The sequence below is a fragment of the Adiantum capillus-veneris genome, chromosome 13, assembly GCF_014529385.1.
Source record: "Adiantum capillus-veneris isolate H3 chromosome 13, ASM1452938v2, whole genome shotgun sequence".
In the NCBI taxonomy this organism is placed as follows: Eukaryota; Viridiplantae; Streptophyta; class Polypodiopsida; order Polypodiales; family Pteridaceae; genus Adiantum; species Adiantum capillus-veneris.
The window spans coordinates 70,027,587-70,052,191 of NC_140943.1; the positions used below are offsets into that span (position 1 = coordinate 70,027,587).

Here is a 24,605-nt window from a genome sequence, read left to right on the forward strand (position 1 = left end):
TATGAAAGCTCTTAAAATTTTCTATGTCTTCGAAGCTTTGCCATTTGCTTGTAGACTAGACCACCATTGTCTGGCAAACTTTTGAAAATTCATAGCTACATATCGTAGCTTAGAGGACTCTGTGAAGCCGTCATCTCTATAGGCTACATCAAAGTGCTAGATAAAGGCCAAGACTTTGTCCGTAGCACCAAAGGTGCCATCATAGGTGAGAAAAGAGATGTTCTTTCCTCCCTCCTTGAACTTCTTGAGCTTGCTGGACTTTTTCCAAGCAACATAAGAGTTTCGATGTCCTCTCCTTTTAGGTTCTTTGGGAGAGAAGCCGCTACTTTCATCGGAAGAAGAGGAAAGGTGATGAAGATGAAGAAGAGGGTGACTTTTTCTGTCCGAGGAAGAAGGTGATGAAGATGGAAAAGAGGGTGACCTCTTTCTCTCATTTTTCTTCTTTTGATTCCTTTCTTTCCTTCTTGGGATTACGAGGAGAAGGACTATGCAACAATATTTTCCTCTTGGAAGGAGTTGGATATCGTCATGACCGCCTTATTCGTGGAGCCACATCTTCTGAAGGGTTTGGAGACTCACTTCTTTTTCTTCATATGGTTCCTCTTCTCCCGTCACCGGAGAGTGTCTTCTTTTGTAAGTCTCACCGAGAGGCTTCTTAAGTACTCTCTTCTCTTGGGGAGTTTGGAGAATCCCATGGATATGAAGTTGTTGGACAACTTCACCTTGTAGAGCAGGATTGCCCATAGCTTATTGTAGCCTAGTGACAAGATAATTCACAAGCATAGAGGCATCATTAAGTAGGACCTTCATGTGAAAAATCAAAGGCATCAATATTCATTCTACTCTCTTTATTATTGTTAGCCATGCTAACATAATTTAGGTGTATGCTAATTTATTCTTTGGCAACTTAAAAACCTATCATAAAAAGCTTAAGGACCTCTCCTCTTAAGCAAGAAAAGATAAAACCAATAGCTTTGACACCAATGTAACAGAATTTGGCTAGTAACATTGATTGTAGCATAATTAAGGTGACAATAGTGAGCATTTCATTAAGAGAATTCCTAATGACGATAGAGAGGGAGTGCTTGATTAAAGATAGCAATACAAACATTACACCTAGTTAGCTTGGCATGAACAATACTTGTAAAAGAGAGAGAGAGATAGAGAAATTGACAACAATTGAGGATTGGATTTACTTGGAGCCGATCCCTCCTCCAAAAGGCTCTTGTATTATATGTGCTCCCATAAAGAGAGACTTGATACAATACAATCTTTGTATTCCTTAAGACCTTTTTGATGTCATGAAGATGGAAAGCTTCATGCACCAATATTATGCTAAAAGAACAATTAACTTACTTGCAATAGACAAAAACTTGTCCCTGGTCTCAATCCCAAGACCTGAAACATATTCAGAGGTGGAGAGAGCTAGCAGGGAGTGAGGGAAGGGAAGAGGAAGAAGATATAGCATACAATAAAGAAGTATTCTCCTCACACATCGTCACTCTTAGAGCATAGCTTAGCATAGTAATGAAGATGCAGAGAAAGATGAGCATGCTTGGAGCGCATCTCTTGCTTGAATTTGCATTCTATGGTCAAGACTTGTTGGTGTAGAATTCTCCAATGCTCTCCCTTGAGATGGAGACTGGATTTGCATTGCACATGTGTGTGTGTGTGTGTGTGTGTGTGTGTGTGTGTGTGTGTGTGTGTGTGTGTGTGTGTGTGTGTGTGTGTGTGTTGGGGCTCGTGAGCTACAAGTGTGAGAGAGACAGGTCGATCTAGCTTGAAAACACTAGCTTGAAGCTCATTGGAACAACCCTGAGGCTAGCCAATGGTAGACCTAGATTAAATCAAGCAAGGGGTGTAGCATTTAGACAAGTGTCTTTCTTTCCCCTTTGAGAGAGAGTTTAATTTACTAATTACTTGAAGCTGAATTCTTATTGACTCTCTAGGTCAACTAACCAATAGGAATTAAGCTTGCACATGGTTTGCTCAATTCTCATTGGGACCCTTGATAGACTCTTCAATAGGAATAAATAGAGTTGTAATTTTATTGATAAGGCCTTTTTATGGGCTTTTCCATAATGTTTAAGCTTAATTCTCATTGGTCATTTCCATAGCCATCCAATAGGATTCAAAATTAATTGAGGGAAACTTGGCTAGGGGCCTAACATGTGTCCTTTATGCCCCATGTGGAAGGGTGACTCTTGGAGTGTGTGTGTATGTTCTCTCTCATGCTCCTAGATGTAGGTCTCACCCCCTCCTTTGTAAGATTTGTCTTGACTTTTGGCTCAAGCACCTCAAGCACCTAATGTTGGCCAAAGTCTTACCTAATGTGCAAGACCATGCCTCATATTCCTTGCCTTTATACAAACTCATGGCCATTGGACCACATCTCATCCATCTACAATCACACAATCACTATATTTTTTCCATAAGGTCACAAATGAACCCCATGGAAAAAATATGGTCATTGTCTAGTCTTGACCCACACACGATTTAAAAAAAAACATGGAAGTTTGCACGGGCAAGGTATGTATTGTATCCCCCTATCTCTGCAAAGTTTCATGGCCATCAAATTACATCCCGTTTGTTCACGGTCGTTGCACAATGGCCATTTGTTGCCAAAGAGGCTCCTACAGGAGAAGTTTGATGATTGTGATTGGATCCAATGAGATGGCTTCAAAAGGCCATGAGACTTTGCAGAGAAAGGGTATACACCAAATTGTCTACCTCTCCAAAGTTGCATAGCCATCGGATCTCGTGTCTCCGTGTCGACGGTTGCACAACGGTCATATTTTTATCATAGTGTCAGAAAATGCAAAAAATATGACTATTGTGCAACCCTAAACTGATAAAACGGTTTCAAAAGGCCGTGAAACTTTTCACGGGTAGAATATGCACCATATCCTTCACTTTTGCATTTTCCATGGATGGGCTATGCACCTTATCCCCCACTCCTCCAAAGTTATATGCCAATTGGATCATGTCTCATAGGTCCATGGTTGCACAATGGGCTTTTGTGGTGATATGACCCCCTATAAGCAAAATCTAGCCATCGTTATGAGACGATCTCAGGTGATGAAACTTTAAAATTTTGGGGAGTGCATCACATCATTTGTCTATGCAAAGTTTCATGGCCATAAGATCAAGTTTTGTTGTGCACTATGGCCATTTTTTTACCATAGAATCGGTCATTGTGCAATGCTAAACTGACGAGACAGTTTCCAAAAAATATGAAACATTCCAAAGGTGGGGCCGTGATCCTAGACCTTGACGGACCTAGAAGTTATGAGCCTTTGCAAAGGAGGAGGATTTGTACCAAGGTAGTAGAGCCTTGTTTATAAGTGACACGCCCAAACTCATGGGATCTACGGTGAGGGTTTCATCCACCGTTGATCCCATCTACGGTGGATAAAACAAGAAGGCTCCCCACCTGCTGCGCTGCGTCTCCAACTCCTGATGTGCTCCATCGCGCTCCCACACCCTATCCAGCTCCCCTAGTGCGACTCGTTCAAAGCAATGCGAGTCCAGCACTATATAAATCTTGCCCCCCCCTGCTGCGTTGATCCAACAGCCCCAATCACTCGCGCCACCAAAAAGGCTCCCCTGCCGTCGATCCCTCTACTTGGACCCCGTGTTACTTATAAACGAGGGTAATAGAGTACATGTTGAAATCCCCCATAGCAGGCGTCTTGAGAAGCACACACTTAGGCAACACATTGTTCAATACATCTGTTAGGTGGTTTTTGATAAGCTTGTAGTCCAAGATGTCATCTGTTGGAGTGTAATAATGCAACCCCTACAAATTAGAAAGAGAGAGGTTATTTTCATTGTTGGATGCAAAGTGTGCGCTTCGCTGCAACTGCGATCATTTTTGCCTTCATGCCAAAGGCACGTTGAATTATCGCAAGAATTTGACATCGGTGAACATATGCATGATGAGATTGAGACATCCGCTCTTGCTCTTTACAATGCTTTGGCTGTTGGTTGTGAAATGTGGTGTTTTTTTGAAGCACAAAACAATTTCTGATGAGCTTTGAAGCATATAACAATGTTTGATGAGCTTGTAGTAAGGATTGTCATCTTTTGGAATGCATTGATTGCAAGATATGGCCAACAAGGGCAGGACTGACAATTAGCATTTAGTTGTTTTAGCAAATAGCAATTTTGAGACACCGCACAACGCGTTGCTAACAAGCAGACCCCCACCCCCTGCCGCAACAAGCCTTCAAGCCTTCTACTCCGCTCTACTCGCAGACATGGTGAAACTCTAGATCTCAACAAGCCCCCCATGGCTCAAAACCTTTAGATCTCTTAGGCTTTTCATTTCCTAAACTCACCATTCACTTATACATTTGCGATCTTGGGGAGCCCTAATTAATTTTTTTGAGATTAGGGATCCCCTATTTATTGGATGTTCACTAATTCCTTTGTTCCCATCGTGTTTTGAGTGCGTGCATGCGCATGTGTAGCTTACCTTTTCCAATCTTCAAAACAAAGCTTTGCAAGGTCTAGAATACTCCAAAATCAAAACTGTTTAGTCTTTCTTCATATGTACATATCACAGTAAGTGGGATGCCTGCATGTGGATTTGCACAAGCATGTGGGACGCCTGCATTTGGATATATATTATCGCATACGATGTCGACAGTAATTGTTAATTTTGTCTTATTGTATTGTAGAATACAATATGTCCATATTACCTAGTGCTAACCTTGCAGACCTTGCAGACCTTGCAGACCTTGCAAGTGCATTGTATTCATATGTGACCCATCACTTCTTCTTCTCGTGCGCATAGCCTTTGTTCTTGGTAATTTCCTTGAAGGGGTTGGGCTTGTCGGGTGGGAAGATCGGGTCGACACCTTGTTTCATGTTGGACAAGTCGCTGTAGCGTTTGATGTAGCCATCCACGTGGTGTGCTTGTTGAATGTTGTGGCCTGGAATGGAGCCCTTGATAGCCCATTCCTGCTCGTAACCATATTTGTCTTTCTGTTTCTGGTGGATCTTGTCAGGGACGTAAACCATGTCAAGACCAGTGGTGTTGATGTAGTAAATCCAGCCTATGCGCCTGCAAATAGACCAACAACCTCTCTCTCTCATTCATGCACATGTCTCTGTGCAAATCCAACATGACAAAACAACACCATATGCATCATCATGCAATTCCTTGATGAGGAAACAACACCATGATCCACAGAGGCTACTTGCGAGGCGAGCGCCAAGATAAATGTAAAAGAGGGGGCAAAACCTGTTGTATTTGATGGTTGGGTGCTTGGGATCGACGTATGCATCCTCCTGATGATTGCTTTTGTAGACAGCCTTGAGGAAGGTAGCAGGCGTGCGCAGAGACTGCGATGTGGAGATGTAACCAGTCTTGAGCAGGTTGAGGCCGCCTTCGACGTGGGCCAGCAAGTCGTCTTCTGCATCAGCGCCGCCCCTGGCCTTGAACCCGTCCTTGAAGATTTCTTCAGGAGGCCTGGTGTCTCCCCTGTACACAAACTCCGGCTTGTGGCGAGCAAAAGCGGAAGCTCCTGTAGCAGCCATTCTTTTTCCTTCTGCTTCTCCTTCTTCTTCTTCTTCTTCTTCTTGTTTGTCATTTTCCTGCCCGCGGCTGCTCTCCCTTTTATGGGCTGTTACATGGAAGCACCTGGCAGCATATGCAACAAGGATACAACCTTTTTAACTCCGTGCGTCTTTCATTGAGATTTCTACCACGTGGAACGCTCCAAATTTGGCCACAAATTCAAATTAACCCTTTTCCTAAAACCTTGAAAAACCTACCATTTAGAGGCTAATTGGCAATATTTCAAGACTTTTGCACTGCTTAAGGAGTCTTTAGTGAAGGGTTGATTTTTAAGTGCAATTGTGAACCATTGGATAAAATTTCTTGAGTAGTGTCATATGGCCAAAAACTTTCTTTGTTGATATTTTTTTAGGTCTTTGTAAGAGATGTTGACATTTGTATACCTCTCTCTTTAAAGAGAGCTATTGAATAATATTGGGTTAGTGTCCTCTTCCACTTTTTCTTTTCTTCAATTTGCTACAATGCTTCGAAGTGGTTTTTTTAAGGCATACTTTTAATGTTTTCAGTGATAATTGAGACTTACCTTAAATGTTATTTTGGTTTTAAAGTATTAAATGGATATTTTTATTTCACCTTTCATTTTACTTCCTCACATGTCTTGACTTCTAGTGCATTCTATTCTTTTAGAATGATAAAGTGAAGCTTCACCTTACATAATTCTATTAAGTTCTATACATACACACACACACACACACACATATATACACACACACACATACATATATATATATATACATATTTGTGTATATATTTTATATATATATATATATATATATATATAAGTAAATATATATTATATGTTAATGAGTTTTTTATATTATATATATAAATTTATTTATTTTTGTTTATCTATTTACACACACACACACACATACATTAATGAGCAAACCATGGCAAAGAGAAGAAAGACTGGTGCAATTATGTCAAAACTTGACTCAAAAATTTTGCCAATATTTTGGTTTGCTTCTTTGCAAAGAGGATACTCGATCGCTTAATAAAAGAGACGTTCTTAACACTACTTCACCTTATATACTTCTAGTTAAATTCAACCTAATGATTTTATCATTTTCTTATTGTTTTAGAAAGCCATCACGACCCTTTCACTTATTTTTAATGTTTTTGAAATATATTATACTCTAGATAGTTTATTGTTACATTTGTTTCAAAAAGAATATTATTTAATTGTGATAACAAATGTTTTAAAAAGTTGTCACTTAATTGTTTCCTCTCACAAGGAAACTTCTTTTACTAGATTCTTCTCAGTGTCTTAACCTTATGTAGGCTCCACTTCAAATTTATTAAGACGAATCTAAGTCAAATTCGGTCTTCCGTGCCCTTTGCAAATTAAAGGCCACTCCAAACTAAATGCTGCCTCCCCCGCCTCCATACCGTGTCTCCTTTCTCCTAGCTTGCACCACGTCAACGACACCCTGTGGCAACTTGGTTAGCAGCAACGCACAATGGCTTCAGTTCACACACACACAGGCCACGCCATCGCGTAACCATCTTGGCCGCTCTCTCATCTGCCATCCCTCCCCACCCCCCCCCCCCCCCCCCCCCCCCCCCCCACCCCCCACAAGGCTCTGTCTGTGCCATTCAGATCCTTTAACCACCCTGTTGGTCTCACGCCTCAAGGTAGGCCATCACAGCGCAGAGAGAGAGAGAGAGAGAGAGAGAGAGAGAGAGAGAGAGAGAGAGAGAGAGAGAGAGAGAAGAGTATTTTAACGTTGTAGGAAACTATCCCCGAAGACCTTAAAGATCTATCTGACGAGGGGAGAGAGAGAGAGAGAGAGAGAGAGAGAGAGAGAGAGAGAGCACAATTCTTTCTACAATCGATAACCCCTCCCCTTCATGCACAGCTCGTTCGAGCCCAAAGCAAAACACCCATCCATACCTTCAACATTAGCATTCCCCCGTGCCCCTCCCATTCCAGTGGCTTGCACGCCCAACCCCACGCCCTGCAACTTGCAGTCTGCCCTGCACGTCCTGCTTGGCTACACCTTTCTATCCTCTCAACAACCAGCGCCCGTTGTTACTCGACATCTGGCCCTTGTGCGCTACGCCTTTCACCAACCCATAGAGACATCTTGACCCCCACAACACACCTACACTCCCCGTCAACACTCAGGCCATGCATCGCCAGATCACTTAAGTCTTTGTGATCTGGGACGGTGTTGAACATATGTATGCTAGAGCTTCTGCTCGTACCCAACTCTGCCCCTTCGCAGTAAGAGAATCAGTGTGTCATCGTGCCATGTGTCAAACAAACTAAGTGAATTTGATTTTGGAAAAGTGGAAGCGCGAAGATATTTATACGTTCGCACTTCGCGCATCTGCTCTTTCTCTCTCTCTCTCTCTCTCTCCACGTGCCCTTCTCTCGCGTTCCTTTCCCTTCCCTCTCCAAACGTTTTGCACTTGACTGCTAAGTGGTATCTTGTGAGATACCCATTAAAAAGATATGCGTACAAACCTACTGAACTTTCACCTTGTTACACTTAGTTTCTTTGTATTAGGTTTTCTCATCTTCAATTTTGAAATCTAGAGGTGAATTTTAAATTCTGAAGAGGGCTTACATGAAGCCTAGATTTTCTTCGAGCACTAGGGATTAATTTTTGTCGATAGTATAAACTCTACTGTGGTTCAATTTTGAAACTTTCCTTCATTAAAGGGAATCTTGGCGGATCCCATTGGAGGTAAAAAGGGGAAGGCAAGACACATCCTCAAAGAGATTTGAGGATCAAAAAGGTGGACATGACATGTGGAGAGAGAGAGAGAGAGAGAGAGAGAGAGAGAGAGAGCAGTGTCATGCTTCAAGACGAGGGGGTAGAGACAAGGGTATTTTTTTTGTTTATATCAAGGATGTTGCATTGCCAGGTGAGAGAGAGATGCTTGGTGTATGAATGTTGTGAAGTGGTCTCTAGGAATCCCAACGCGAAGATTTTTTTTGCTCTTTGGACTACAACCCTCCCTATCTTTGCAACTCTCTCTGAAAGTGGTCACTAGGTTGTCCTTGGGCTACGATGGTCCTTGGCCAGGATAGCTCCAAGCCAAGGGGGTGCAACTAGCGCTACGCAGCAACGGAAGCCAAAGGGACCGAGCAATCTGGACAACAGCGATGGTGAGGCAGGGGGGGATAGTGTAGAGATGTGATGGCGACGGGCACACATCTTTCACTTTCCAATTAGTAGATTCCGTTGAAATCCAAGGAAATCTCACCAGCTAACTAATGGACAATTTGAATTGTATACCTAGTAGTATGCCTTAACTTTTTGAGGGACTGTAGGCCTTTTAACTCGCATTATATGTACTAGTGTGTGACCCGCATGTTGTTGCGGCCAAGAAAAGCATGGCCATTGGGTCACACACACACACACACACACACACCCTTATGTTTGTAGGTGTGTATAAGTGTTTGTGTGCACACATGTGGAGAGAGTGGATCCCTCCAAGAAGATGACAATTCTCTCTCTTTCTCTCTCCCTCTCTCATCAGATATTGAGATCAAGATTTGTTAAGTAGATCTTTGATATCTATTTGCATCAAGAAAAATTCTCTTCTTCTTCTCCCTCCACCCCCCCTCCCATCCCTCTCTCTCTCTCTATCTCTCTCTCTCTCTCTCTCACACACACACACACACATGCACACAAAGTTTTGAGGTTGAGACTTGTCAAGTAGATCTTTGAGACCTCTCTGAGAAGGAGGGAACTATAATAAACATTGACTGTGGTGGATTGGTTATCAAATTTCCCTCTTAAAAACCAACTCTTAAATTAAAGACTTGTTAGGCTAGAGATTTGAAATCTCTTAGTTTGTTCCTATGATATTAAAACTTCTCTCTCTCTCTCTCTCTCTCTCTCTCTCTCTCTCTCTCTTTCTCTCTCACTCACACACACACACACACACACACACTAAAATACATGATTCTTTACTCAAAGTTCTCCACTTTATTTAGTTTAAAAGAACTTTGTTTTTTACAAAAAAAAAAACCCTCCTTGCTCTTCACCTTTACATGTCTAGTAGCCCATCCATTACATGATCGCACAAACAGCTGTCACAGTAAAAACAGGTGTTTGAACGGTCTGACAAAGGTAGGATTCGAGTAGATAAGATTACTCCATACTCCAAGGTTCGTGGAGTGATGTTGAAATACCCTCTGAGTGGCTGCACATAGCTGCGATACAAAAAAATCTTTTGCGATGGAATAAACTGCGCTAGCATATATAATCGTTCTGAAAAACCTCGCTTCATTGAATATTCTACATAATAGTATCGTGGCCCTATGCCCATTGCTTCAGTTACCATCGAAAGATGAATGTTATTCATAAAATGCTCTCGGCCCCCAAGAGTCACCCTTGTCACTCGGTTCTGATATGTCCACCACTTCGTCTGAGACACAGATGTGCCTAAGTGCGGAAATAAAAGCCGTTCATAACCGAGGAGTGTGGCTCGCTTAGTAGATTCACTTGACTGCTGAAGATGTGCGATAGATATAGCTAAAACCTGATCCCTATTATGAGCCATAGCAGATAAATGTGTTGAATACACCTGATGATAATTTTAGATGTTTGATTTTAACTCTCAAATAGCTACTCTCAACACTTGCTATGCACTGGTTTGATTAAAAGATGCTCGTATTTTATAGACATTTTGGTGACAGAACCCTTTGGTTGTTTATAAAAAAGAAAAAGAACTTTACTTCGGATGCCTCATCTAGTATGCTTTGGCATCAGTCTCTAAATTTGTCCTAGTGAAGAATCTCTTACCAAAAAATCTGATGAGATGTAAGTTTATGGGTTACTGTCGGCTGGTACCCACCCTAGGTCGAGAGCACTGGCTCGTATGAAGACCGGATATCGATATTACGAAGGAAAAAAAACTCTTGCTATCTATGGCTACTTTCATTTAAACACATAATGTGTTTTGGTATTTTGTAGTGTTTTTTATTTTTTGAAGCTAGGGACTGCTCTGTACATAAAAGGAAAAGGGAAAAAATTTTACCCTTTAAAGCTTCCACCTGTATTTAGACTTCGTATGCACTGCTATACTTCGTATGCACTGCTGTACTCCGTTGTGTCCATAGCACGCTGGCGTTCTGCCGCTTGTAAGGAATGCTGTAGCTTTCTTATGCTGATATGTCTTTGAGCTCTATTTTGGCTTCACGTTCCCGGATCTCGCGCTGAGTATAATCCCGGAATGGATGGTCTTGAAGGCCGGCCTCGATGGGGGGATGCGTGCAAATCTCATGACCCTGCTGAAGCATGACAATATCTCGCCTATTAAAAAAACCATCAAGGTGAGCGCCTATGCTCACTTAGCACCGTGATTTGTTACCTCTGTTTTGCATTCAAGTCTGCGTTATTGTGTGACTTCATCATGCCGAAAAAAAATGAGAAAGCTATTATGGAGGCTTCTGCATCGAATTTACAGGTGTTTTTTTTTGCTAGTTTCTAAATTTTAAAAAAAGAGTGGAGTGAATCTGATTCTGCCTTTATTGCTTAACGGGAAATGTTGCTTCGAATAAATGAGTGACGATAACAGATTAACATTGGTAAAACTAACTGCTTTTCCAATTGGATCTATCGCTTGAGAAAGTAATTCGACTGGTTACGGGATGACTTTTTGGGTAACTTGACTGGGGAAAATTGCTGCCAGTTTTAGTGAATAAAAGATTTTGACTCGAGCTGCCGACTTTAGGGCAGCCAAGCTTGATTTAATAAGCTGAGGTTATTGGAGTTATGCATATCAAGAATTGGTTCTTTTTAAAGCTTATAAAACCGGAAAGTGTCTGATGACAGAGTTTTTGCCGGTGTTGTTGCTTACTGGTTGTAATTTGATGCTAAATGCAATTTGTTTTGGAATAGTAGTGGTTCACCAACGGTAAGAAACCATAAAAAAGGTTATTTCAAGGTTTGACATTGTCCTTCTCGCTTTGATCTATACTTGGGTTATGGGCACCTACCAGCAAGAATTTGAGAATTGACTCCCTCCAGCTTACTGTACAGACTAAAGGTAAGTTGACTGGGTTTAAAAATAAAAAAAACCTGTTCTTGAACTGTTTTATCTGATTTGTGATATTTGATTACCTCTGGACTGCTGGAAGATTTGAGTCTCTTTGACTAAAGTTGAAGGTTTCTGTATAAACGGATTGTGGGAACTACTTTCTGGTTTGATATTCTAGGTAATTTTGGGATTTGATTAAGTTGACCCTGCTCGATTAGAAATGCCAGTTCTCTTGTATAGCTGTATTGTGGTGTGGAAGGCATTATGTCTAAAATGGAAATGGTGGTTCTGAATGGCTGAGGATGCTTATTTTGTGGAAGAAGGTAAGTATGTATCTGACACTGCAGGGATTTGAATCTGGCTGATGATTCTAAAATAATAATTTATAATGCCCAAGAACAGTAAGCAAAGATTGTCGGATTTCTTGGTTAGTGGTAAAACTATTGGTTCGGTTTATGCAAGGTACATTTACTGACCTCATGCTGACTCGGTCTTTAGTACATATACCTAATATTGTCAATAGTCTAAAGAGACTCCGACTGAAATGAAAATGGTGGTCTGTAATGTTGCCAAATTGGATGATGCTCGGAATGCATTAAATGACGTCACATACCCTAATTCTGTGGAAATTGGTCTCTCTCGCTGGTTAGTTCCATTGTATAGCACAGGATGGGCAATTTTGTGAAGGGTCTGTTTGAGTTTCACAGATTCAGCTTACTTCTTCTGGCTGTGACTGTGTTGACCGTATGTTATACAAATAAAATAAACTTTATGCATCTGACTCGCCTCGGATATTCTCTCTCTTATATATTCGAACTTTTCTTGGCCTACGAGTTTGCAATATATACTACGGAAAGTATATTGATGTTCTTGGCTTGATTTGTCTACTTCGATACTTTCTCGGAAGAGGACTTGACTTGCTCTAGTGAAGGAGCTGTCTAAAATACTATGGTATGATATCTTTTTTTAGTACCAGCTTGGACAAAAGTTTGTCAGTCATTGCATTATGACAGAGGCAAGTTTTGATAATAATAAGAAATGGTTGTGATCTTAAAATCAGATAATGGGTTTTCTCAAAGATTTAAAATATATATATATATATATATATATGGAATGTTTTTTGGATTAAGAACCAGTCCAAAAGTCAGGTTTTTTTTCTATACTTCTAATTTCGAAGGGGGTATTGTCCGTAACAGAAAGCTGGCCCGTGATGGCATATAATATGTAGTTCTCTCGTGTCTGATTTTGAAAGTAGTTCATGTTCGGCTTTGATAATCTGCCTATAAAACCTACCAAGGTTATGAAAAAAAAAAAGTTTTAATCCGAAAATTAAAAACCTACAGTATGGGGATTTCACTTTCCTTATTGGATTGGTAGCAATCCAAGAATCTTTTTTCATTAAAAACAAGAGACTAGTTAAGAACTGTGTGTTTTTTTTTAAAAAGTGACATGGATAACAACTGGGATGCCCAGCATCACCTGCGTACAGTCACGTGCTAACGAATTGTTTTCTTGTGGCTATGGGTGCAGGTGAGGTCTACCTTCTTTGATTAAAGCGTTCAGTTCTATGATATTGATGACTGTGGATGTTCGCTTACCTTAAAGCAACATTACTCCAAAATTAGGGACGACTGCTTCCCATGATTTACTTTGATATCTTTACTGCCTTGTACAAGATTTATTTTCAACTGCAAATAAGTTATTGTACAAATTCCATTGTATTGTCCTAGAATTAGTGGTCTGTGAACTGTAATGTTCGTTTGCGTATATATAGGTATATATATATATATATATATATAGGTATATATATATATATATATATATATATATATATATATATAACTGCTACACACACAATAAACGCATAAGAGAGACTGACATGTAGGTTTTTCTCTCTCAGACCCTAGTTCTAGCTCTAAAAAACCTGTTATTTGTATAATTTATTATACGCTAATAGGCTGGGGTTCTATCACACAGTCACCGTGGTCCCCTTTGGCCTGACTGGTGAAAGGTTCCTAGCACAACCATTCCACTCTATATTTTCACTTTTCCAAAAATTTCCCCTGTTTTTTTTATATCATTTCACTAGTTTATTACGTCTGTCTACCAGGTTACTAGAAAGCTCACTGCAAGAATAACGGTCTGTTCTGACCCAGAAAAAAGAGCTTTGATTTCGGAAAAACTACGACTTGCTAGAGAAATTGAAATCTTCTTTCCTTATATCTCTCATAGAATTCGGCCTTATCTGCACAGGGCCATAAAATTCAATAAGAAGTAAAAATCTATGTTAGATTTTCGGGACCGCTCTGCTCTTCCAAATGATGCAATCTAACTAATGTTCTTGATAATCTATGCAGATTGTTTCCCTATTCCAAGGGCTCTCTCTTCCTATGGAACCCCTTTCCGTTGCTTCATTACTTGTGTTGAAGTGTATACAAGATTGTGAGGCTTCAGCCTTAATTTGCGATGCCTCGAAAGAGTCTAGTCTGTCTCTTGTCCAGCTTATTTCTTTTGACCAATGGATGAAGGTTCTTGCTCTCCTTGTTAAGAATAAATCGGATGGTATCAACCTATTGTTGGGGTTTTCTTCTAATCTGGCTAGTATTTCCAAAGCCCATATGCAAGACTTAGCTTCCTTCTCGTCTAAAGGATCTGAACTATCCAATCTCCTCAGAAAATTTTGCAGGCTTAGTCCCATGTTTATTACGGCTCCCTCCACTCCTATAGTACCTCCTCCTAACAGCCTATTTTGTAGGGATGCCGCTGCTTTGGAAGCAGTAAAAGAGTTTCAGAAGGACCTTTGCTCACTTAGTGAAGCTTCCATGTTGGATATGGTGCCGAAAGTATCAAGGGCCTTTGCTTTTTTACCTTCATGACAGATTAAGGTAGAATCCTTGGGTGTAGAGCACAAGCTGTGGCTGTTCCCAAATAAAGGGTTTCTTGCACCTATTTCTATGGAAACTTGGGTCTTCCTTGCCAACTTGGCGCCGGCCACTATTGAGGAATGCAAACTTAAAGTCCTCAAAGGAATTCATCTTTTGGATAAAGGTGATCTGATTAAAGCTCCGTTCAATATGAATTTCCTGGATGATAAAAAATGCGGTTCAAATACTGGGTTATATGCAAGAACCAAAGGTGTGATGACCTTTAGTAAAAGCAATGCAGATTACTATACTGAAACTGTATGGAATGTTTTCAGGCCTTACCTTAAGTGTGCATGCAGATTTTTAGACCCTAAAGCTTCTTGTGAGTCAAGCATCATTTGGTTTGACCATGCAATTTGGTTTGCACTCAACAATCTACCGAGTCTTTTTCCTGACAAAGCGGAAGAATTCCATCTCTCCCTCTTTTGCTCATGGCTTGGTGGTCAAGCTAGAGAGCTAGTCCTTGCTCAGATCGCTTTTATTCAATACAGATCAATTATGTGTGACACCCTCCAGGAGCTTGGGTCAGATGAGTGTGGCACTCTTCTTACCACATATGGCAGTTACAAAGGAATAAAGAGTATTTTGGGGCAAATCAAACCTAATATGGACGATGATGAAACTCAAGTCTCCAAACGCCCTAACACTCTCATCTCTCCGACTGCTTCTTACACATCTTTGTTGACTCCCTCCTCGAGTGATGCTGTTTTTGGGAGAGGGAGAGGTAGAAGTTATGTTAAAGGCCGGGGAAGAAACCTACCAATCAGAAATCTCTTGGATATGTAATATGCAGGTACAAAGGAACGCCTATGGCAGACTTTACCTACCGCCGAAGGAAGAAGCTTGTAATAGAGTATTTTCACATTGCTTGTTTACTAGCAAGATTTTGGATTTGTTTACTCCCCAATCTATCTTTTCAGAATGTTTTGCACATGTTTTTGGATCAACTCTTTTACTAAATGAAGTGATGTTCGGATGGAAATACTTGCCACCTATCAAGAATCTTTTTTATTCAAATGATTTCCTACGTAATGAGAAAGTTCCTATCTGCTCTTGTCATCTTTTTCCTAAGTTTTGTAAGACTTTTTCTAATTTTGGCTCACATGTGTGTACTACTGAGTTGGGATTCATATCTGATATTCCTATAAGGAACCTCTTAAAAAAAGGCTTGAATCATATTCCTCTTTTTTCACTAAATCCTCAGCTAGCCTTAGTGGCTCTTCTGGAATGCCTGGCCGACTTGGCCTTAAAACTCCAACTGGAGGAAGTAGCTAACATTCTACTTACCTCCACACTAAAAAATCTTTTTTGGAATAAGATTAGACTTATGCCGCAAGAATGGCTTAGCTCTGATACTACCTGGCTTACCCCTAAATTTAAGACTTCCATCTCATATATTAAGGAGAAATGGTTCATTATTGGACTTGATAAAGCCTCTAATACTGCTTCCTTTATTTGTAAAAGGTTAGCATTTGAATCCGCATTTTCTAGGCTCAACGGTCTTGAATTTTTAAAAATGGACACATCTCCGCTGGAAACTGCGACACTTTTAAATATTGAACTTTTTGGACTAGGTTATGGTCCCGATTCTATGAAAATTCTTGTCCTCTTCCCAACTTATAAAAATCATAAGCATAAATTTAGATGGATTTCCGACGCTTCCAATAGTCTTTTTTCCCGGATTACGAATGATATCACTTACTGCTTAAATTTTATTTTGGAAGAAATAGAGGCTATTTGCGCCATCAAACGCAATGATCTCAAAAGATTCAGAAATATAGATTGCTGCCCTTTTTGGATCATAAAAAGCGCTGTTGAGGTCACTATTAACCTCCCAGAAAACATTTTCTCTATCTTTACGGCAGATATAACACAATGTTATGAGAATATTCCTCTAAGAGGACCTGAAGGTCTGTTTAATACTCTATTTACACTTATAAAGTTAGCTTTTACTCACAGGAAAGAAATCGGATTTACATGTATCTCAACAAAAATGCATAAGGGTTAGGTAAAAAAATCGGATAAATCCACCCCTTTTGTTTTTAAAGAGGATGATTTAAATAAATATATCGCTTGGCTCCTTAATAACTGCTGCATCCAAGTAGGTGCTACCTGCTACAAACAAATTTTAGGTATCCCGATGGGATTTTCATGCTCTCCGATTATGTGTAATCTTTATCTATGTCACTTCGAATACCAATGGATCTTAAAAATGATTAGTAACCCAGCTAATACGTTGTTACTTACACACTTTCGGCACTCCTTTAGGTTTATGGATGACTTATGTAGCCTTAACAATCCAGTGTTCAAGGACACACTTAAAGATATTTATCCGGCTTGTCTTAACATCGAACCTACGTACTCCGTTAGAGTTTTATGGAAAGACAAATGGATAATTTCCAAGACTCACTTCCTGAATATTGAGTTTACGCTTGCCTCTCCATTTGTAGGTAATTTTTATACAAGTTTCTTCTGGAAAAGAGAAAATCTCAAAATCTTATCCTCTGAATTTACAAAAAGAAAAAGTAATCGACCTTTCAAAAAATCGCTTCATACCTGTCTTGGTATGCTTTTTCTTATTGTTTATGCCTCGTCTGACAGCTTTATAGCATTTGAAGGAATCACTACCCTTATTAACAAATTTATTAATAACGGGTTCTCTAAAACAGACATTGTTGCATGTATAAGTAACTCATTGAAAAAGCATAACTGGACAGCTCTTAAGTTTGACCTACAGAATCTGATTAATCTTATTGAACCAGAATAAGATGGATCTAATATTTCTTAAGGTAGTAGGCCCTTATTCTATGGGTCTACTACCTCATAGAATTTGGTGCCTGGGAAAGGGCGGGTACACACACACACACACACACGCACACACACTAAAATACATGAGTCGTTACTCAAAGTTCTCCACTTTATTTAGTTTAAAAGAACTTTGTTTTTTACAAAAAAACCCCCCTCCTTGCTCTTCACCTTTACATGTCTAGTAGCCCATCCATTACATGATCGTACAAACAGCTGTCACAGTAAAAACAGGTGTTTGGACGGTCTGACAAAGGTAGGATTCGAGTAGATAAGATTACTCCATACTCCAAGGTTCGTGGAGTGATGTTGAAATACCCTCTGAGTGGCTGACCATAGCTGCGATACAAAAAAATCTTTTGCGATGGAATAAACTGCGCTAGCAGATATAATCGTTCTGAAAAACCTCGCTTCATTGAATATTCTACTTAATAGTATCGTGGCCCTATGCCCATTGCTTCAGTTACCATCGAAAGATGAATGTTATTCAAAAAATGCTCTCCGCCCCCAAGAGTCACCCTTGTCACTTGGTTCTGATATGTCCACCACTTTGTCTGAGACACAGATGTGCCTAAGTACGGAAATAAAAGCCGTTCATAACGGAGGAGTGTGGCTCGCTTAGTAGATTCACTTGACTGCTGAAGATGTGCGATAGATATAGCTAAAACCTGATCCCTATTATGAGCCATAGCAGATAAATGTGTTGAATACACCTGATGATAATTTTAGATGTTTGATTTTAACTCTCAAATAGCTACTCTCAACAATTGCTATGCACTGGTTTGATTCAAAGATGCTCGTCTTTTATAGACATTTTGGTGACAGAACCCTTTGGTTGTTTATAAAAAAGAAAAAGAACTTTACTTCGGATGCCTCATCTAGTATGCTTTGGCATTAATCTCTAAATTTGTCCTAGGTGAAGAATCTCTTACCAAAGAATCTGATGAGATGTAAGTTTATGGGTTACTGTCGGCTGGTACCCACCCTAGGTCGACAGCACTGGCTCGTATGAAGACCGGGTATTGATATTACGAAGGAAAAAAAACTATTGCTATCTACGGCTACTTTCATTTAAACACATAATGTGTTTTGGTATTTTGTAGTGTTTTTTATTTTTTGAAGCTAGGGACTGCTTTGTACATAAAAGGAAAAGGGAAAAAATTTTACCCTTTAAAGCTTCCACCTGTATTTAGACTTTGTATGCACTGTTGTACTCTGATGTGTCCATAGCACGCTGGCGTTCTGCCGCTTGTAAGGAATGCTGTAGCTTTCTTATGCTGATATGTCTTTGAGCTCTATTCTGGCTTCACATTCTCGGCTCTCGTGCTGAGTATAATCCCGGAATGGATGGTCTTGAAGGCCGGCCTCGATGGGGGGATGCGTGCAGATCTCATGACCCTGCTGAAGCATGACAATATCTCGCCTATTAAAAAAACCATCAAGGTGAGCGCCTATGCTCACTTAGCACCGTGATTTGTTACCTCTGTTTTTCATTCAGGTCTGCGTTACTGTGTGACTTCATCATGCCGAAAAAAAATGAGAAAGCTATTATGGAGGCTTCTGCATCGAATTTACAGGTGTTTTTTTTTGCTAGTTTCTAAATTTTAAAAAAAGAGTGGAGTGAATTTGATTCTGCCTTTATTGCTTAACGGGAAATGTTGCTTCGAATAAATGAGTGACGATAACAGATTAACATTGGTAAAACTAACTACTTTTCCAATTGGATCTATCGCTTGAGAAAGTGATTCGACTGGTTACGGGATGACTTTTTGGGTAACTTGACTGGGGCAAATTGCTGCTAGTTTTAGTGAATAAAAGATTTTGACTCGAGCTGCTGACTTTAGGGCAGCCAAGCTTGATTTAATAAGCTGAGGTTATTGGAGTTATGCATATCAAGAATTGGTTCTTTTTAAAGCTTATAAAATCGGAAAGTGTCTGATGACAGAGTTTTTGCCGGTGTTGTTGCTTACTGGTTGTAATTTGATGCTAAATGCAATTTGTTTTGGAATAGTAGTGGTTCACCAACGGTAAGAAACCATAAAAAAGGTTATTTCAAGGTTTGACATTGTCCTTCTCGCTTTGATCTATACTTGGGTTATGGGCACCTACCAGCAAGAATATGAGAATTGACTCCCTCCAGCTTACTGTACAGACTAAAGGTAAGTTGACTGGGTTTAAAAATAAAAAAAACCTGTTCTTGAACTGTTTTATCTGATTTGTGATATTTGATTACCTCTGGACTGCTGGAAGATTTGAGTCTCTTTGACTAAAGTTGAAGGTTTCTGTATAAACGGATTGTGGGAACTACTTTCTGGTTCGATATTCTAGGTAATTTTGGGATTTGATTAAGCTGACCCTACTGGATTAGAAATGCCAGTTCTCTTGTATAGCTGTATTGTGGTGTGGAAGGCATTATGTCTAAAATGCAAATGGTGGTTCTGACTGGCTGAGGATGCTTATTTTGTGGAAGAAGGTAAGTATGTATTTGACACTGCAAGGATTTGAATCTGGCTGATCATTCTAAAATAATAATTTATAATGCCCAAAAACAGTAAGCAAAGATTGTCGGATTCCTTGGTTAGTGGTAAAACTATTGGTTCGGTTTATGCAGGGTACATTTACTGACCTCATGCTGATTCGGTCTTTAGTACATATACCTATTATTGTCAATAGTCTAAAGAGACTCCGACTGAAATGAAAACGGTGGTTTGTAATGTTGCCAAATTGGATGATGCTCGGAATGCATTAAATGACGTCACATACCCTAATTCTGTGGAAATTGGTCTCTCTCGCTGGTTCGTTCCATTGTACAGCACAGGATGGGCAATTTTGTGAAGGGTCTGTTTGAGTTTCACAGATTCAGCTTACTTCTTCTGGCTGTGACTGTGTTGACCGTATGTTATACAAATAAAATAAACTTTATGCATCTGACTCGCTTCGGATATTCTCTCTCTTATATATTCGAACTTTTCTTGGCCTACGAGTTTGCAATATATACTACGGAAAGTATATTGATGTTCTTGGCTTGATTTGTCTACTTCGATACTTTCTCGGAAGAGGACTTGACTTGCTCTAGTGAAGGAGCTGTCTAAAATACTATGGTATGATATCTTTTTTTAGTACCAGCTTGGACAAAAGTTTGTCAGTCATTGCATTATGACAGAGGCAAGTTTTGATAATAATAAGAAATGGTTGTGATCTTAAAATCAGATAATGGGTTTTCTCAAAGATTTAAAATATATATATATATATATATATATGGAATGTTTTTTGGATTAAGAACCAGTCCAAAAGTCAGGTTTTTTTTCTATACTTCTAATTTCGAAGGGGGTATTGTCCGTAACAGAAAGCTGGCCCGTGATGGCATATAATATGTAGTTCTCTCGTGTCTGATTTTGAAAGTAGTTCATGTTCGGCTTTGATAATCTGCTTATAAAACCTACCAAGGTTATGCAAAGAAAAAATTTAAAAGTTTTAATCTGAAAATGTTCGTTTGCGTATGTATATATATATATATATATATATATATATATATATATATATATATATATATATATATATATATATATATATATATATATATATATATATATATATATATATATATATATATATATATATAGAACTGCTACATACACACACACACACGTGCTGGCGCACAACCCCTCAATTACCCTCTGTCTCCCTCCATCAATATTTCTCTCCCTATTGGAAAATCCAAGTCCTTAAAGAGGTACCACTATTTTCTCTCTCTCTCTCTCTCTCTCTCTCTCTCTCTCTCTCTCACACACACACACACACACACACACACACACACACACATACTCAAAGGGGATTGTGTCTGGAAGCATGTCATACAAATTATCTCTACAAAAATGTATATGTAGTACAATTCTAACAATTGATCTTTGTTGGTATCTTCTCTAGTAAGGATATGCTCAATTGCATGGCTTTTATCTCTTTATGTGGAAGAAATTTTCAAGATAAACAATTCTTCAAGCAGTGGATGCCTCTATATGCAAGAAATCTTTAAGAGTTCTATGTCAAAATGGAATGTCTTATGTAGCACAAATGCAAGAGCCTTTGCCTCAAAAAAGTTGCTGAAAGCATTATCTGGATATCCAAATTCTAAGGGTAATATAACTCTCTACATACGAGCTAAGCTCATGACTCCAAAGCCACATTTTCAAATAACACTTCTCATTTCCCTCAAATGAGCCACCCTTTGCTTTATTTTGAGCTTAAAAAATATGACCTTAATAGCCAATAGTGTAACCATCTCAATGCAACGCGATAGTTTCACCCTCTTTTGTTGTTTCACCCTCTTTTGTCCCTTGAGCCGTAATCAAGACTATATCCGTGTATATTATGATACTTGATCTTTGGCTTTCCATAATATTTTCCTCGCAAGGCTGGCTTGTCTACAAACTCTAACATCAACACTCTTTTATTTCATGGAGTATTTGCAAACCGAAGTAGTGATTGCTAGTTAGATAAAGCATTTCTTATTGCAAAATGCCTAACTCCCTTTTTCCTTGAAATTGTATGTAGTTCCTTTTGGAAGGTTGCTAGTTTGCCAAGGAATATATCTCCTCTCTCTCTCTCTCTCTCTCTCTCTCTCTCTCTCTCGTGTTGGTGTCCCATGCAAGGATGTAACAAATTTTTGATAGGTGCACCTCTCCTCTTTGTGAATAGCTTGTGCTCGAGGTGGTGAGAGAGTGATTGTGGATGTATTAAGCATCTAGCGTTTCAGTGCCCCGCATGCCCTTCCATTTTCAGTTTGTTGGAAACCAGTGTTCAAAAAAAGAAAAAGAGTTAATGTATTTTTAAACCGCTAAAATTATAATACCTGGGCTACATTCCAAGATTTCCTTGAAGAAAATGAATAAATTTTGCAAGTTTCAATGTAGATACCGATAATTCTTCATATTTTAACTTAAAAATTGGAAGAATTTTTTTTGTGCCCTTAATTAAATTACTTCAATTAGATGAAACTTTCTTATCGTAGAATTGACTCCCTTTTTTTGAAACAAATATGTAATTGCTTCTGGAGGTTTCCAGGTTGTTGGGAAAACTCTCTCTCTCTCTCTCTCTCTCTCTCTCTCTCATGCCAGTGTCCCATGCAAGAGTGTATAGATTTTTGACAGGTGCACTATCCTCTTCATACATAGCTTGTGCTTGAGGTGGTGAGAGAGTGACCTTGGATGTACTAAACGTCCAAGATTTTAGTGCCTCTCATGCCCTTCCATTTTGGGTCTATTGGAATGTTGTGTTCACAAAAAAAAGGGTATAGCGTATTTTTAACCTACTAAAATTGTAAGACCCAGGCTACATTCCAAGCTTTCCTTGAAGAAAGTTGATAAAATTTTGTAAGTTTTAGTGTAAATATCGATAATTCTTCAATTTTAACCTAAAGACCGGAAGGGTTTTATTTGTGTCCTTATGTATTAAATTACTATGTCATTGCTTTTGGTTGGCTACCAAGTTGTTGGGAAAACTCTCTCTCTCTCTCTCTCTCTCTCTCTCTCTCTCTCTCTCTCTCTCTCTCTCTCTCATCGGTGCCCTAGTGAGGAAGTAACAAATTTTTTACAAGTACATGCTTCCTTTCGTCACATAGTGTCCTTCAGGTGATGAGAGAGTGACAACAGATGTATTCAACTCCCAACTTTTCTATATCCATCATACCCTTCCATTTTGTAACTATTCAAGGTCCATGTTCTCAAAAAACCAATGTTTAGTGTATTTATAAATGGATAATTTTACAAAATTTGGGCTATATTCCAAGATTGCCTTGAAGAAAACCAACAAAAGTTTGCAAGTTTTAGTGTAAATATTGTCAATTCTTCAAATTTTGACCCAAAAGTTGAGCGAGCGTTTATTATGTCTTTATAGATTTTCAATGTTTGCAAAAAACCAAGGTTTATCATATTTTTAACCAGCTAAAATTGAAAAATCTTGGCTAAATTCCAAGGTTGTGTTGAAAAACTTTGGAAATGTTTTGCAAGTTTTAGCGGTAAATTCTCAAATTTTGGCATAAAAACCAAAAGATTTTTAATTGTGTTCTTCTTTATTTTGAGTATGATTTTTTTTTGGCAAGCCTAGTAAATTAATTTGATTAGGAAAAATGTTTTTAGCAAGCCCTATTTAAGACCTCATGTGCCACATGCTTATGTTGTCCCACGTAAGGCATAATTGGTGCCAGCCCACTGTGAGACCATATGACTTTGCCTCTTTGGGTGAAGTTGTAGCATGTAGTGTGCATGTCCTTGGAGTTAGTATAATAGCTATGAGTGTAGGTGCCTAGCACAAGGTTTTTGCTCGGCATTGCCTGATGTGTGAAATCATAGAGAGCTTAGCATGTGCTATTCTCAAGTCTTCTTCTCCTTTTGCTTTGTATGGTTCATGGTCCATGTTCATATGGGCACAATGTTCCTCATGATGAGATGGCCTTGTGGTGGCACCAATACATGTACGTGATGATGGGTTACATTTCCTTGTAGATAGCCTTGTGAACTGGTATGGTCGGTTGTATTTCCTCCTCATGGAAATGGTAATTTCTTAGCATGAGGCTTATGCAATGGTGGTGGTTTTAATCTATTAACCCTTATGAGTATTGTTATAACTATTTGAAATGATAAACTATCAAAATAGAGTCACCCTTCAAATTTGAGGGCTCCATGTGAATTTGTGTAGAAAGAAAAGGAAATTTTCTTTATGGCATTCACTCTTCAGATTGCCTTCTAGAGGAAAAATAGAGTCACTCTTCATCGAGCCAGTGTCACACGTGAGGATGTAACAAATTTTCAATAGGTGCTTTCCTCCTCTCTTTGCAAAGCATGTCCTCGGGATGGGGAGAGTAATCTTGGATGTACTAAGCATCCAACTTTTCTACGTGTGCCATCTCCTTCCATTTTGGGACTCTCTAAAATCAGTGTTCACAAAAACCAAGGTTTATTGTGTTTTTAACCACCTTAAATTGTAAAATTCCCAAATAGATTACAAGCTTACCTTGAAGAAAACCAGAAAAATTCAACAAGTTTTAGTATAAATATCATTAATTCTTCAAATTTGACCTAAAAGCTGAGAGTTTTTAGTGTGCCCTTTACTTACTTTAATATTATTTCAATCAAGAAAAAAGATTTGGTGCCCTCTTTGAGACCTCCCCCCCCCTTCTCTCTCTCTCTCTCTCTCACTCACACACACACACACACACACACACACACACATGCCCTTCCATTTTGGGACTGTTTGAAACTGGTGTTTGATAAAAAAAAATGGGGTTTTGTATATTT

At 39.2% G+C, this 24,605-nt stretch overlaps 1 protein-coding gene across 1 annotated transcript; it reads right to left on the minus strand.

The window, feature by feature from the left end:
• Nucleotides 1–4,523: 4,523 nt before the first annotated feature.
• Nucleotides 4,524–5,632, minus strand: LOC147444223 (uncharacterized). Its single transcript, XM_086527807.1, has 2 exons — nt 5,249–5,632; nt 4,524–5,068 (listed from the first exon to the last, which is right to left on the minus strand). The coding sequence occupies exons 1-2, from the start codon at nt 5,542–5,544 to the stop codon at nt 4,774–4,776; spliced, it is 591 nt and encodes a 196-aa protein (XP_086383933.1). The 5' UTR covers nt 5,545–5,632; the 3' UTR covers nt 4,524–4,773.
• Nucleotides 5,633–24,605: the final 18,973 nt, after the last annotated feature.